General features: G+C 46.8%; 1 protein-coding gene across 2 annotated transcripts in view; it reads left to right on the top strand.

Annotated features, from left to right (window-relative positions):
- LOC121289454 (guanine nucleotide exchange factor VAV3) overlaps nt 1-16163 on the top strand; it is a 232193-nt gene that overhangs the window by 154907 nt on the left and 61123 nt on the right. For both annotated transcript variants that reach the window (XM_041208960.1, XM_041208959.1), the window contains exons 15-18: nt 9165-9274; nt 13187-13288; nt 14312-14409; nt 15778-15800. In XM_041208960.1, coding sequence (XP_041064894.1) covers nt 9165-9274; nt 13187-13288; nt 14312-14409; nt 15778-15800 — 333 coding nt within the window. The remainder of the gene's footprint in view (nt 1-9164; nt 9275-13186; nt 13289-14311; nt 14410-15777; nt 15801-16163) is intronic.

Below are 16163 nucleotides of genomic sequence, written 5' to 3'. Positions count from 1 at the left end.
GCAAAGCATTTTCACCTTACAAATTCAAAATTAGGTTCTTTTCACTTTAGTTCCTTTGCAGACACAGTGGTAAGTTACAGGCTTTGATCTAACATCGCCTCTGTTCTTCACACACAAAACTGCGACCGGTTATACCCAACACTTCTCTTTGAATGTAAATTATTATTGTATCATCAGTCCCTTTGAACTCCACCTCTTCTAACAATAAAACCCCTTTCATAGCACCAATTTTATTAGTAATATAAACACTGCTTGGTGTCTCTCAGCTAGGGGCAAGATTTCACCCCCCTCCTTGAATGCTCTATTCAACAAAATGCAAATGTACTCTACCTCTCTTAAATCTCAAAGCTAGTACATATCAAAGCACCCAGGCTAGCTGGCTTGAATCCAATTAAGACACATCCACAGACTAACCCTCTATTTTTAAAAAATAATTATATAGATTATATAGATTAATATTATATAGATTAATAGCTTTATGATGACAGCCAATTCTTCTAAGACCCTCGGATGCAGGCCATCCAGACCAGGGGACTTGTCAGCTTTTTGTCCCAATAGTTTCCCTTTTCTCCAGTGATTGTGATTTTTTTAAGTTCCCCCCCTCCATCTTCCCCCTGATTTTCTGCAGTTATTGGAATGCTTTTTGTGTCTTCTGTAAAGGGTTAACATCAGGATTTGTAACTGCTGGTGTAAAGATGATGCAATTTCATGTGATGAAGAGATCAGCATCTGGAGGGATACAGAAGTGCTGCCTCCTGTTGTATTTTGATCTGCAAGGCCAGAATGTTTCACTTCTCTGGTGGGTGTGTGCCTGACCCGAGCGAGTGTAAAATGACGGATGATGACATTGGGAGCACGTGTGCGATATTTCGTTCAGCAGGAACGTGTGGGAATCGGCAGCGCACCTGCCGACAATTAAAGAGACTAATAAGGCCATTAAAATAATAATTATGTTCAATTTTTCGCTGTCCGTCCGACCTTACGGTTAGAGGGCCGGCAAAAAAGGCCAAGCGGCTTTTGGAATTTTTATGAAACCTCATCCACGGGCGGGATGAGGTTTCAAACAGCAAATGAAGATATTTAAATTTCATTCATGACATATTCCTGCTCATGAGTCACATGAGGGGACATGTTTTTCTTTAATCATTTTACAATTCTTTATTTTTAATTTTTCAATTTTCAGCTCCCTCGCGGAGAGCTTTGCCTGCGTGCACTCACCTGCATGCAGGAAGTTCCCCTCTTGCCCTCCACTCACCCCCCCTCCCTCCCCCACAACTGGGAGTGCTGAGAACTGCAGCGCGCACATCACACTGGGCAGACCTTCCTTGGCCCCAGGCTGTGTCCTGATCATGGGCAGTGGTTGTCTTCCTGCTCACCCATCGATCCCTCCCAGCGAGGGCAAAATTCTGCCTTAAACAAACAAGAATGTTTTTTGCAAATAACAGCCTATGGTAGCATTCATGGAGTAACAGACAAGCCCTAAGGAAACCCCATCAGGCCCTGAACCCAAAACAAAACATCTTCCACCATGATTGTTTCCAATGTTTAATTCCCCAGTCTCATCCTCTAAGGGACTAACGCTTACTTTAGCTACCCTCTTCCTTTTTATATGATTGTAGATGCTTTTACTGCCCGCTCTTATAGTTTCTGCTGGTTTTCTCTCATATTCCAATTTCTCCACCTTCTTTATGGCCTGGCTTTTTTAGGATGATGGGGTTTCCCTTCCTGCCATTCGAGGAGTTGGTGGTGGACGCATCCCAGCTGACTCTGCCTGCCCTGCAGCCATTTAATGCTCCACTCAGAAGGAAGTCCCACCTCAGAGAATTGCTGGTCAATCTGATTGGCCAGCATCTGTCTAGTCCCAACACTGCCAGAAATGATGATGGACAGGACTGAGATTGCAAGCAGTCCTCACAGTCTAAGTCCTGGGGGTCCAGGACCCCGGGTAAGCGTGAGGTCCCAGAGCAGGATGGGGATGTGAGGCATGGGGGATGGACAGAGCGGGGAGCGGGGTGGGACTGATGGTGGAGAGGCAGTGGGGAGGGCACATGCAGGGACCAGACCTTTTGGAGGGCGGCCTGATGTTAAAAGGAGGCTGTTGATGGAGGCACCCCTCTCCTATCGGAGGTCTGAGCAGGGTGACGTTTCAGCCTTACCCCTGCCCCTGAACTCCTCCTGCCATGGTGGGCAAGAAATGGCCCTCAAGTGGTCAATAATTGGCCACTTAACAGCCTCAATTGGGACAAGAGTGGGTGGGCCAGCCTATGCCTCACTCGTCCCACAGAGAGTATTTAAAATTTAATTACAGGATGTGGGTCTCGTTGGCTAGGCCATCATTTATTGCCCACCCCTACTTGCCCTCAGGACAGGTCCTGGTAGGAAGGCCATCCAAAATATTTTATGCCCAGCCCCACCTACAAATCTGCCACTGGGGGAAGGTAAAATTCTGCCATATATTTTTAATCATCTTTTCCTGGTTTATAAAATTTTCTTAAAACCCAGGGCTATCACTAATCTTTGCCGCATCTTGCATCTTTTCTTTCAAATTAATTCCATCTTTAAATTCTTTTCGTCACAGATGGTTCACCATCTTGTATAGTATTTCTTAATGGGATATATATTTGTTGAGAGTTCTGAAACATCTCCTTAAATGTCTGCTACTGCTAATCTACCATCTTATCTTTCAGTCTATTCTCCCAGTCTACTTTATCTAACTCTGTCACCATACCTTTAAAATTGCCTTTATTTAAGTTTAAAACACTAGTTTTGGAGATAGGTTTCCCACCCTCAAATTGAATGTGAAATTCAATCACGTTATGATCGCTCTTGCCCAGAGATTCCTTAATAATGAAATCATTAGTTAATCTTGCCTCATTATACATCACAAGATCCAAAAGAGCCTGTTCCCTGGTTGGTTCCAGATGTATTATTCCAAGAAATTGTACCCAAAACATCCTATGAACTCACCTTCCAGGATACCTGGATTCTTCCAATGTATGTGAGGATTAAATTCACCCATGATTATTGCAGTCCCTTTCTTACAAGCCCACAATATTTCCTGATGGATACTCTGTTTTACAGTGTAGCTACTGTTAGGGAGCCTATTGACTACTGCCATGAATGACTTTATTCCCTTGTTATTTCTTAACTCCACCCAAACTAATTCGACACATTGATCTTCCAAGCAAAGATAATTTCTCACTACTGTACAGATCTCAGTTCTTTAACAGAGCTACCCCACCTGCTTTTACTTTCTTCCAGGCTTGGAAATATATCACCATTCCTTCACTGACACTGGATCAAAATCCTGGAACTCCCTCCCTAACAGCACTGTGGGTGTACCTACACCACATGGACTGCAGCAGTTCAAGAAGGCAGCTCACCACCACATTTTCAAGGGGCAATTAAGGATGGACAATAAATGCTGTCCTAGCCAGCGAAGCCCACATCCCATGAATGAATTAAAAAAAACCTGAACTCGAACCAAATCCCCTTCACCCATGACCTCTGTGTTCACTGATCTATATTGGTTGCTAATTGAGCAATGTCCTGAATGTGAAATTCCTGGCCTCGCCCCTACAACCCTCCCAGCTCTGTAACCTCTAACCCCACTATCCTCCCTATCACGGTAACCTTTTCCAGCACCTACAACCCTCCCTATCTCTATAATTCCTCCAGCCCCTACGACCCTCCCTATCTCTATAACTTGCTCCAGCCCCTACAACTCTCCCTACCATTATTGTTTATTGCAAGGGGAATTGATACAAAAGGAGGGAAGTTATGCTTCAGTTATACAAGGCATTGTTGAGACCACATCTGGAGTATTGTGTGCAGTATTGCTCCCCTTATTTAAGGAAGAATGTAAATGAGTTAGAAGTAGCTCAGAAAGGTTTACTTGACTAATACCAGGGATGGGTGGGTTGCCTTATGAAGAAAGGTTGGACAGGTTAGGCTTGTATCCACTGGAGTTTAGAAGAGTAAGATGTGACTTGATTAAAACCTTTAAGATCCTGAGGGGTTTTGACAGGGTGGATGTGGAGAGGATGTTTCCTCTTGTTGGAGAATCTAGAAGTGGGGTCCCTGTTTGAAAATAAGGGGTTGTGTTTCAGACAGAGATGAGGAGGAATTTTTTCTCTCAGTGGGCCACGATTCTTTGGAACTCTCGTCTTCAAAAGGCAGTGGAAGCAGAGTCTTTGAATATTTTTAAGGCAGAGCTAGATAGATTCTTGATTAACAAGGGGGTGAAAGGCAGGATTGTGGGGTTGAGGTAACATTCAGATCAGCCATGATCTTATTGAATGGCGGAGCATGTTCAAAGGGCCAAGCGGCCTACCCCTGCTATTTCATATGTTCCTATGTTCTATCACTGTAACATCCTGTAGCCCCTACACTGCTCCCTATCTTTGTCACCTGCTCCAACCCTACCACTCTCCAAGCTCTACGAGCTCCTCCATTTCAGGCCTCTTGAAGTTCCATGATTTTAATCACTCCACCATTGGAGGCCATGCCTATAGCTGCCTGGGGCCTAAGCTCTAGAATTTCCTTCCTAAACCTCTCCACCTCTCAGCTCCTCTTTCCTCCTTTAAGATGCTCCATAAAACCTACCTCAGTGACCAAGCCTTCGATCAGCTGCTTTCGTATCTTATCTGACTCAGTGTGATTTTTTTTTACACCTCTGCATGTTTTACAGCACTTATTATATTAAAGGTGCTATATAAATGAAAGTTGGAGCTGTAGTGACTATGTTTCTCGGGCTGGGTAGAAAGCAGTGTTTTCTAATGGCTCTGCAGAGACACCGTCATTTTGCACTTTATCCTTCTTTTGGTAATTTCTTTGATTCTTTCATGGGATGTGAGTGAGGTTGCAAAGCCCAGGGCTTGTTGCCCTTCCCGAATAAATTTAGAGCGAATCAAGGATCCTGCTTGTCAATTTCATCAACTTGTTCTGCATTTTCAGACGTGTGATCTCGATCTATTCAGAGGCATTTTGTATAACCCAGCCTTATTATACCTGCATCTTCACAGATACATGAAGTCTCATGGCATCAGGTCAAACAGGGGCAAGGAAACCTCCTGCTGATTACCACATACCGCCCTCCCTCAGCTGATGAATCAGTGCCCCTCCATGTTGAACATCACTTGGAGGAAGCACTGAGGGTGGACATGGAGACGATGCATGCAATGGAGATGTCGTGGATGAGTAATCCAGAGAGCCCAGGGTTCTAATCTTGAATTCAGTAAAAATCAAAAGTCGAATGCAGACCATGAAACCATTGTCGATTGTTATAAAAACTCATCTGGGTCACTAATGTCCTTTAGGGAAGGAAATCTACTGTCCTTACCGGGTCTGGCCTACATGTGACTCTAGGCTCACAGCAACGTGGTTGACTCAGAAATGCCCTAGTTGTATCAAACCTCTACAAAGCCTCAAAAAAGGAAAGAAACTGGATGGACCACCCAGCATTGACCTAGACCTAGAGAAACGGCAATCTGAGGGTGGCAAGGGTGCAGAATATACTCTGGGTGGGGGACCTAAATGTCCATCACCAAGAGTGGCTCGGTAGCATCACTACTGACCGAGCTGGCCGAGTCCTAAAGGACATCGATGCTAGACTGGGTCTGTGGCTGGTGGTGAGGGAACCAACAAGAGGGAAAAGCATAATTGACCTCATCCTCACCAACCTGCCTGCTGCAGATGCATCTGTCCATGACAGTGTCAGTAGGAGTGACCACTGCACAGTCAATGTGGAGACAAAGTCCCCCCTTCACATTGAGGATACCCTCCATCGTGTTGTGTGGTACTATCACCCTGCTAAATGGGATAGATTTCACACAGATCTAGCAACTCAAGACTGGGCATCCATGAGGTGCTGTGGGCCATCAGCAGAAGCAGAATTGTACTCAAACACAATCTGTAACCTCATGGCCCAGCATATCCCCCACTCTAACATTACCATCAAGCCAGGGGATCAACCCTGGTTCAATGAAGAGTGCAGGAGGGCATGTCAGGAGCAGCACCAGGCATACCTGAAAATGAGGTGTCAACCTGGTGAAGCTATAACACAGGACTACTTGTGTGCCAAACAGCATAAGCAGCAAATGATAGAGCTAAGCAATCCCACAACCAACGGATCAGATCTAAGTTCTGCAGTCCTGCCACAACCAGTCACGAATGGTGGTGGACAATTAAACAACTCACTGGAGGAGGAGGCTCCACAAATATCCCCATCCTCAATGATGGAGGAGCCCAGCACATCAGTGCAAAAGATAAGGCTGAAGCATTTGCTACAATCTTCAGCCAGAAGTGCCAAGTGGATGATCCATCTTGGCCTCCTCTGGAGGTCCCCAGCATCACAGATGCCAGTCTCCAGCCAATTCGATTCACTCCACGTGATATCAAGAAACGGCTAAAGGCACTGGATACTGCAAAGGCTATGGGCCCTGACTATACTCCAGCAATAGCAATGAAGACTTATACTCCAGAACTTGCCCCACCCCTAGCCAAGCTGTTCCAGTACAGCTACATCACTGGCACCTACCCGGCTATGTGGGAAATTGCCCAGGTATGTCCTGCACACAAAAAGCAGGAGAAATCCAACCCGACAATTACCACCCCATCAGTCTACTCTCCATCACTGGTAAAGTAATGGAAGGGGTCATCAACAGTGCTATCAAGTGGCACTAGCTTAACAATAACCTGCTCACTGACGCCCAGTTTGGGTTCCGCCAGGGCCACTCAGCTCCTGACCTCATTACAGCCTTGGTTCAAACATGGACAAAAGAGCTGAGCTCCTGAGGTGAGGTGAGAGTGACTGCCCTTGACATCGAGGCAGCATTTGATCGAGTGTGACATCAAGGAGCCCTAGCAAAACTGGAGTCAATGGGAATCAGGGGGAAAACTCTCCGCTGGTTGGAGTCATACCCAGCACAAAGGAAGATGGTTGTGGTTGTTGGAGGTCAGTCATCTCAGCTCTAGGACATCACTGCAGGAGGTCCTCAGGGTGGTGTCCTCGGCCCAACCATCTTCAGCTGCTTCATCAATGACTTTCCTTCCATAAGGTCAGAAGTAGGGATGTTCGCTGATGATTGCACAATGTTCAGCACCATTCACAACTCCTCAGATACTGAAGCAGTCCATGTCCAAATGCAGCAAGACCTGGACAATATCCAGGCTTGGGCTGACAAGTGGCAAGTAACATTTGTGTCACACAAGTGTCAGGCAATGACCATCTCCAACAAGAGAGAATCCTAGCATCGCCCTTTGACATTTAATGGTATTACCATCACTGAATCCCCCACTACCAACACCCTGGGGGTTACTATTGACCAGAAACTGAACTGGTCTAGCCACATAAATACTGTGGCTACAAGAGCAGGTCAGAGGCTGGGAATCCTGCGATGAGTAACTCACCTACAGATAGTAGTGGGCGTGGGTTTGGATGGCACTGTTGAAAGGGCCTTGGGAATTCCTGCAGTGCATCTTATAGGTGGTACACACTGCTGCTACTGTGCGTCGGTGGTGGAGGAAGTGAATGTTTGTTGATGGGGTGGCAATTAAATGAGCTGCACTCATCCAGGCAAGTGGGGAATGTTCCATCACACTCCTGACTTGTGCCTTGTAGGCGGTGGACAGGCTTTTAGGAGTCAGGAGGTGAGTTACTCACCACAGGATTCCCAGCCTCTGACCTGCTCTTGTAGCCACAGTATTTATATGGCCAGTCCAGTTCAGTTTCTGGTCAATGGTAACCCCCAGGATGTTGATGGTGGGGATTCAGTGATGGTAATACTATTGAATGTCAAGAGGTGATGGCTGGATTGTCTCTTGTTGGAGACGGTCATTGCCTGACACTTGTGTGGTGTGGATATTAAATGCCACTTGTCGGCCCAAGCCTGGATATTGTTCAGGTCTTGCTGCATTTTGACATGGACTGCTTCAGTATCTGAGGAGTCACGAATGGTGCTGAAATTTGTGTAATCACTGAGAGAACATCCCCACTTCTGACCTTATGATGGAAGGAAGGTCATTGATGAAGCAGCTGAAGATGGTTGGGTCGAGGACACGCAACAGTGCAGCACTCCCTCAGTACTGACCCTCTGACAGTGCAGCACTCCCTCAGTATTGACCCTCTGACAGTGCAGCACTCCCTCAGTACTGACCCTCTGACAGTGCAGCACTCCCTCAGTACTGACCCTCTGACAGTGCAGCACTCCCTCAGTACTGACCCTCTGACAGTACAGCACTCCCTCAGTACTGACCCTCTGACAGTGCAGCACTCCCTCAGTACTGACCCTCTGATAGTGCAGATCTCCCTCAGCACTGACCCTCCGACAGTGCAGCACTCCCTCAGTACTGACCCTCTGATAGTGCAGATCTCCCTCAGCACTGACCCTCCGACAGTGCAGCACTCCCTCAGTACTGACCCTCTGCCAGTGCAGCACTCCCTCAGTACTGACCCTCTGACAATGCAGCACTCCCTCAGTACTGTCTCTCTGACAGTGCAGCACTCTCTACTCCATCTTGACTGCATTTTTAACCCATTTTTTTCCACCCCTCCCTCCCACCACCCCCCTTCTCAACACAGAGGGTCTCCTGTCACTTCTTTTTATGTTTTGCTTTCACAGATAACTGACCCTTGCCTGCTGTTAACATACTCTGCTCTTACCTTTATGCCGCTATCAGCACCTTTTTTAGTCTTTCACACTCCCATTAACACTCCCTTTGTTCTGTGTCCATGACAACTTTGTCAAATCTCTCCTGAGTTCCCACCCATCCCTGAACTTCTATCCAGTTCCACCTGATCCAACCTCCCCCGCCCCCACCCCCCACCCCCCACCTTAAACAGTATAAATTTCATCACATTTCTACTTCTCTTTAGCTGTAAGGAAGGGTCAGACAGACTCGAAATGTTTCCTCTGTTTCTCTCTCCACAAATGCTGTCAGACCTGCTGCTCTTTTCCAGCATTTTCTGTTTTTAATTTAAATTTACAGCATCCACAGTACTTTGCTTTGATTTTAAAGTTTAAATCCATGACATTCTGATTCGGAGCTGAGAGTGTGACAGCTCGGCCTCTGGGATTGATTCTGAAATTGTGAAAGAATCTTGAAAGGCCCAAACTCCTTGTACATCTTTGTAAAATTGTATTTTTCTTTTTTTTTTGATGCAGTGGTCACATGGATTCTACCTCACACATCTGCATGGCCAAAACGGATTTGAATTCTTCTGTAAGACAAAGGATTTGAAGAAGAAATGGTTGGAACAGTTTGGAATGGCACTGTGAGTATGAAGCACCTGGACTGTCACCATATTTGCAAATTACCACTCAGTCTCTAACCTCCCTTTCTTCTCCAAAGTATGTTGTTTCCTTGCAACTCGATAACCATTCTTCCCTGGGACCCCTCCTCTGAATCCCTTCGATCAAGTTTCACAGCCCCATCAGTCTATTCTCACTCATCAGTAAAGTACTGGGAGGGGTCATCAACAGTGCTATCAAGCAGCACTTACTCAGCAATAACCTGCTCACTGACGCCCAGTTTGGGTTCCACCAGGGTCACTCAGCTCCTGACCTCATTACAGCCTTGGCTCAAACATGGACAAAAGAGATGAAATCCCGAGGTGAGGTGAGAGTGACTGCCCTTGACATCAAGGCAGCATTTGACCGAGTGTGGCATCAAGGAGCCCTGGCAAAATCTATAGGGTGGTATTTTCCACTCTGGTTGGTGGCTGGTGTGTTTGGCAGTGTGAGTGGACAATATGGTGAGAAGGCCAAAAACCGGCTTTGCAGCGCCGTGAAACCAGTTCGCAATCGTCAGCTCCACCCACCAACGGTGGGCGGCATTTCCCACTGCTGCCCATTGGGAACCTCATTTCAATACTTCAGCTTCTCATTATAATCCCTGCTCACTGGAATCATCCCCCCACCATGTGGGATCACCTGGCACATTGGCCTGATCACACCCCGACATGTTTCACTACCGTACATAAGCGACGTGCACCGGGTGAGCTGCACTTCCCTCGGGACTTCGAGGTTTATTTGCCTATCTTGCTTCAGGCAGCACTCACAGTCTCAGCGCCAGGATTCACAGGCAGCACCACATCACTGTTAGGGGAGGCTCACGGGCAGGTCTCTACCCACCAGACCAGCTGTAAGCCGGGGGTGGCTTTTCAATGGCTGCTGGGCGAGGGCTGTACTGGGGAAGGGGGGTATCCCAGGGTGTGTGTGTGGGAGGGGGGCACATGTTGATCAAGAGGGTGAGGGTTGAGGAGGCAGCCTCCAGAGGAGATGAGGCCAGATGGAGATGTGAGGGTGGGTGTGTGAGAGGGTGAGTGGTGATGCCCCTTGAGCTGGCAGTGAGTGAGATGCCAGTGAATGTGTGATGGGTGTGTGAGTGTGTGAGTTTGGAGGGATGAGATGGTTGCCTTACCCTGGGGGCATGGGTAAGATCATTCACCCTCTTTCTGCACTGGATGGCTGACCTCTTGTGTGCAGTGTTGGCAGTGATCCCCACTGGCACTGCTTCCAAGGCCAGAGTGGTGAGACTGATGGACTTCCTGTGACCAGAGCGTGGGTGGAGGACATCGCTGGGGAGTCTCCATGCCACCCAGAAAGTGTCGCAGGGAAAGGGTCACTGAATCCGGGGGCTGAGCTCTTTTTGGTTGTTGGGGCCATGTCTTCACCACAGTAGCCCTGGGCTGGAAGCATTGAGAAGGGTGCACGCTGCTGCAGTTTAAATATAGCACCCTGCGTGAGGAATTTCCTTTTGAAATCATCAATTATCTCCCCTTCCACCATCGTCGTGAACATTCAGTTCCAGGTCATTACCTCACACTGTGTAAAAAAAATTCTTCCCCACATTCCCCCTGTATCTCTTGCCCAAAATATCAAATCTACATTTCCTATTCCTTGTACCATCAGATAATGGGAACAATTATTCCTCATCTACCTTATCCAAACCTTCCATAATCTTGTACACCTCGATCAAGCCTCTTTTACTCCAAGGAGAACAATACCACCTTCTCCACCCTAACCGTGTGGAAAAAAATCATTGAATCAGCTCTTAAAGACGTCACAAATATGGGACAATGATAATCCCTCCTCGTCCTCACTACACAATCTGTTACCAACAGCTCTGCACTGTCGTCCAGCTGGGTGGGACTGAGTTCCCCTGCTTTATTAATACCTGTCCTTTCATAGCCAGATTATCCCCTGAACTGGTCATCTTCCTGCACACACGTTTACTTCTGGCCGTCCAGAGAATGTGACCTCTGACTCCCTTGTATTTCTCATCTGTCAGCTGTGACTCAGTTGCTAATGTGTTTACCCTTAATCAGAAAATCATGGACTCAAGTTCCACTCCAGTCACTTGAGTCCATAACCCTGGCTCACACTACAGTGCAGAACTCAGGGGGTGCTGCACTGTCAAAGGATCAGTACTGAGGGAGTGCTGCACTGTCAAAGGATCAGTACTGAGGGAGTGCTGCACTGTCAAAGGGTTGGTAATGAGGGAGTGCTGCATTATGAAAGGGTCAATACTGAGGGAGTGCTGTAGTGTTGGAGGATCAGTACTGAGGGAGTGCAGCACTGTCGGATGGTCAGCACTGAGGGAGTGTTGCCCTGTTTCTGGTGCCACCTATCAGATGAGACATTAAACCGAGGCTCCTTCTGCCCTGTGAGGTAGATGTGAATGGTACAACAAGAATTACTCCTGCTGTCCTGGTCAATCATTCTCCCTCAATCAATATCATATCTTCAGAATATGTGACCATCACTTGGAGAGGCAAGGTTTGATCAGGGATAGTCAGCATGGCTTTGTCAGAGGGAGGTCATGCCGAACAAATTTGAGTGAATGTTTTGAGGGGGTGACCAGGTGTGTAGATGAGGGTAGTGTAGTTGATGTAGTTTATATGGATTTCAGCGAAACCTTTGACAAGGTCCCACATGGGAACCTTATAAAGAAGGCAAATGCACATGGGATACAGGGTAATTTGATAAGGTGGATCAAAATTGGCTTAGTTGTTGGAGACAGAGGGTGATGACAGAAGGATGCTTTAGTGACTGGAAGCCAGTGTCCAGTGGCGTACCACAGGGATATGTGCTCAGTCCCCTTTTAATCGTTATTTATATAAACGACATAGATGACTATGTGGGGGGTAGGATTAGTAAGTTTGCGGAAGACACAAAGATTGGCCGGGTGGTTAACAGTGAGGTTGAGTGTCTTGGGCTACAGGAAGATATAGACAGGATGGTCAAATGGGCAGATAAGTGGCAGATGGAATTTAACCCTGAAAAGTGTGAGGTGAGACACTTTGGAAGGAGTAATTTGACAAGGAAGTATTCAATGAACGGCATGACACTAGGAAGTTCTGAGGAACAAAGGGACCTTGGCGTGTGTGTCCATAGATCTCTGAAGGCAGAGGGGCATGTTAGTGGGGTGGTGAAAAAGGCATATGGGACACTTGCCTTTATCAATCGAGGCACAGATTACAAAAGTAGGGAGGTCATGTTGGAGTTGTATAGAACCTTGGTGAGGCCACAGCTGGAGTACTGTGTGCAGTTCTGGTCGCCACATTATAGGAAGGATGTGATTGCACTGGAGGGGTTGCAGAGGAGATTCACCAGGGTGTTGCCTGGGATGAAACATTTAAGTTATGAAGAGAGGTTGGATAGACTTCGGTTGTTTTCATTGGAGCAGAGAAGACTGAGGGGTGACCTGATCGAGGTGTACAAGACTATGAGGGGCATGGACAGGGTGGATAGGGAGCAGCTGTTCCCCTTAGTTGAAGGGTCAGTCACAAGGGGGCATAAGTTCAAGGTGAGGGGCAGGAGGTTTAGGGGGGATGTGAGGAAAAGCTTTTTTACCCAGAGGGTGGTGAGGGTCTGGAATGCGCTGCCTGGGAGGGTGGTGGAGACGGGTTGCCTCACATCCTTTAAAAAGTACCTGGATGAGCACTTGGGACCTCAGAACATTCAAGGCTCTGGGCCAAGTGCTGGTAAATGGGATTAGGTAGGTGTCGGTGCAGACTCGATGGGCCGAAGGGCCTCCTCTGCACTGAGATTCTGTGATCATCACATTTCTGTTTTTGGGAGCTTGCTGTGCACAAATTGATCATGGCGCATTCTACCTTACATGTTTCTGGAGCTCCTCACTCTATTAAATTTGGATTTCTCTCTCCCTCTCTCTCATGCAGATCCAACATTCGGCCTGAGGGTGCCAACAGCAATAATCATGCTTTTACCATGCACAGCTTTGAACGGATTACATACTGTCAGGCGTGCCAGATGTTGCTGAGGTGAGACTATTGCTGCAAGAGGCCTGCCATTCCCAGTGCTGTTTTTTTGCCTGTTCCCTTCATCTGGTTAAATTAAAACTAGATACAGTGAAAGCTCCTGCAAAGATAGAACATTAACCCTGTAATGAAACCCAGTTACATGACAGTAAACTAAAAAAAAGACACCCAGGTTAGAGGAGCAGGGAGGGGGTTGGGGGTTCAGGGAGCAGGGGTGGGGCTTCACATTTGAGGAGTTCTGTGTTTGGGGGCAGGAAGGGAGGGATTTAGGGGCATGCTGGGATTTGCACCATGTCTCCTAGAGAATAAACTTGGGCCCATGGGTTATTAGTCCAGTGACATGACCACTACACTACCCTATCTCCCCTGGGCCATAAACTGTGTAGTTTCCTCTCTAAACCCCTCTCTCTTTCCCTCTCTTGCTCTCTCTCTCTATCTCGCTCTCTATTTCTTGCTCTTTGTATCTTTCACTCTCTCTTGTTCTCTATCTCTCTCTCTCTCTCTATCTCTCTCTCTCGCTCTCTCGCTGTCTATCTCTGTCTTTATCACTCTCTGTCTATCTCATTCTCTCTTGCTCTCTTTTGCTATCGCTCTCTCTCTATCTCACTCTCTCTATTTCTCACTCTCTTTTGCTCCCTATATCTCTCTCTTTCTTTCTCTATCTCTCGCTCTTGCTCTCTCTCTCTCGCTCTCTCTCTGTCTCTCTCTCTCACTCTCTCTATCTCTCTTGCTCTCTTTCTCTCTCTTTCTACCTCTCGCTCTCTCTCACCGTCTCTCACTCTGTATCTCTCTCTCTCATTCTCTCTCTTTTATTTAAGACACTCCTTAAAAGCTCCCACTTTGACCAGAGTTTTAGTCACTCATCCTAATGCCGCTTTCTGTGGCTCGGTGACAGATTTTGTTGCGTAACACTCCCTGTGAAGCACCTTAGGATGTTTTACTAGACTAAAGGTGTTATATAAATATAAGCTGTTATTGACACGATGTTACACCGTGCTGTAAACGTTGATTGCATTCTTCCCCCAGAGGGATATTTTACCAGGGATACCTGTGCACAAGATGTGGAACTGGAGCACACAAGGAATGCTTAGGGAGAGTCAGCACCTGTGGCAAGGCTACACCAGGTAAAATACTAGAATGAGCACTTCCTCCACAGCAATGTCATGAGAAACCAAATCTCAAAATGTACTCAGAAATAAAATGTTCAAATATTACATTGTGCCTTAATACCAGTTATACAATTGTATCAACCCCCAAATTATTCCCACAGCCCCTCTCTCCACATAGCCCCGTATCAATCCCAAACTTATCCCACTGACCCACTCTCTCCCCATAGCCCTGTATCAATCCCAAATCAATCCCACTGACCCACTCTCTCTCTATAGCCCTGTATCAATCCCCAAACTAATCCCATTGACCCACTCTCTCCCCATAGCCCTGTATCAATCCCAAAACTAATCCCACTGACCCACTCTCTCCCCATAGCCCTGTATCAATCCCAAATCAATCCCACTGACCCACTCTCTCTCTATAGCCCTGTATCAATCTCCAAACTAATCCCATTGACCCACTCTCTCCACATCACCCTGTATCAATCCAAACTAATCCCACTGCCCTGGTCTCTCCCCATAGCTCAGTATCAGTCACAAACTACTCCCACTGCCCCACTTTCTAATTGTGGCCTAACCAGTTAGACTCATAGACGTCTACAGCACAGAAAGAGGCCATTCAGCCCTTTGTGTTTGTACTGGTCAACAAAGGTCTGACTACACTAATCCCATTTTCCAGCACTTGGCCCATAGCCCTGGAGGCTATGGCAACACAAGTGAATATCTAAATACTTCTTAAATGTTACGAAACTTTCTGACTTGAATACTCTTTCACGTAGTGAAAGTTCTGTGTACAATTTGTAACTTTCCTTACCAGTTTATGTTATGCTGCTGATTTATAAAGCCCAGAATGCATTTAGAGAGATTGAATGAAAATATTGTGAAAATCAGAATGTCACATTGCTAAGATGTGAAGCAACCCCTCACTATAGCTTTCACTATGAGTGTCTGCTAAAAGAAATGGATTGGATTAGGTTTAATGTATTCAATTGCATTATAATCCATTCTATTAAAATTGATTAAATCCATCATTTTACATTGCTGGATGCACATTGAAAACTTTCAGTGGACAGGAAGTGAGTTTGACACAAAGCCAAGCATTGCCCAATAGGTTTTTTGGGAGCTGACAGCACAGTCCGATCCCACTGCTGCCGAACTGAACAGCCTCCCCCTGTTTTGGAAACAGGAATGAAGATTTGCGGTGCCAAGGGCCAATCAGAGAGCAGCTTGTGATCTATTTGGAGAGTTAGGCTCTGTGTGTAGTCTTCAGTCACACACGGTGTACACAGGGATAACAGGCTGAGCTGTGTGTAACTGTGAAGCAGCAATCCATCGGCTCCTGCTATAGGATTTTACTGATTACAATGTTTAATCTTGTTCCAGATTCTGAAAGAGTCAATCACGGGGTAAGTGTTGCTGCTTCACTGGTACTGTGTGTGTGAGTGTCTGTGAGTGTCTGTGAGAGTGTGTGAGTGAGTGTGTGTGTGTGTGTGTGAGAGAGTGTGTGTGTGTGTGTGTCTGTGAGTGTGTGGGTGTGTGTGAGTGTCTGTGAGTGTCTGAGTGTCTGTGAGTGTGTGTGAGTGTGTGTGTGTATGTGTGTGTGTGGGTGTGTGTGAGTGTGTGTGTGTGTGTGTGTGTGTGTGAGAGAGTGTGTGTGTGTGTGTGAGTGTCTGTGAGTGTGTGGGTGTGTGTGAGTGTCTGTGAGTGTCTGAGTGTCTGTGAGTGTGTGTGAGTGTGTGTGTGTATGTGTGTGTGTGGGTGTGTGTGAG

This window comes from Carcharodon carcharias, chromosome 16, assembly GCF_017639515.1.
Source record: "Carcharodon carcharias isolate sCarCar2 chromosome 16, sCarCar2.pri, whole genome shotgun sequence".
Classification (NCBI taxonomy): domain Eukaryota; kingdom Metazoa; phylum Chordata; class Chondrichthyes; order Lamniformes; family Lamnidae; genus Carcharodon; species Carcharodon carcharias.
Note: the sequence above shows the minus strand (reverse complement) of the source record. Positions and strands in the feature narration are given on the sequence as shown.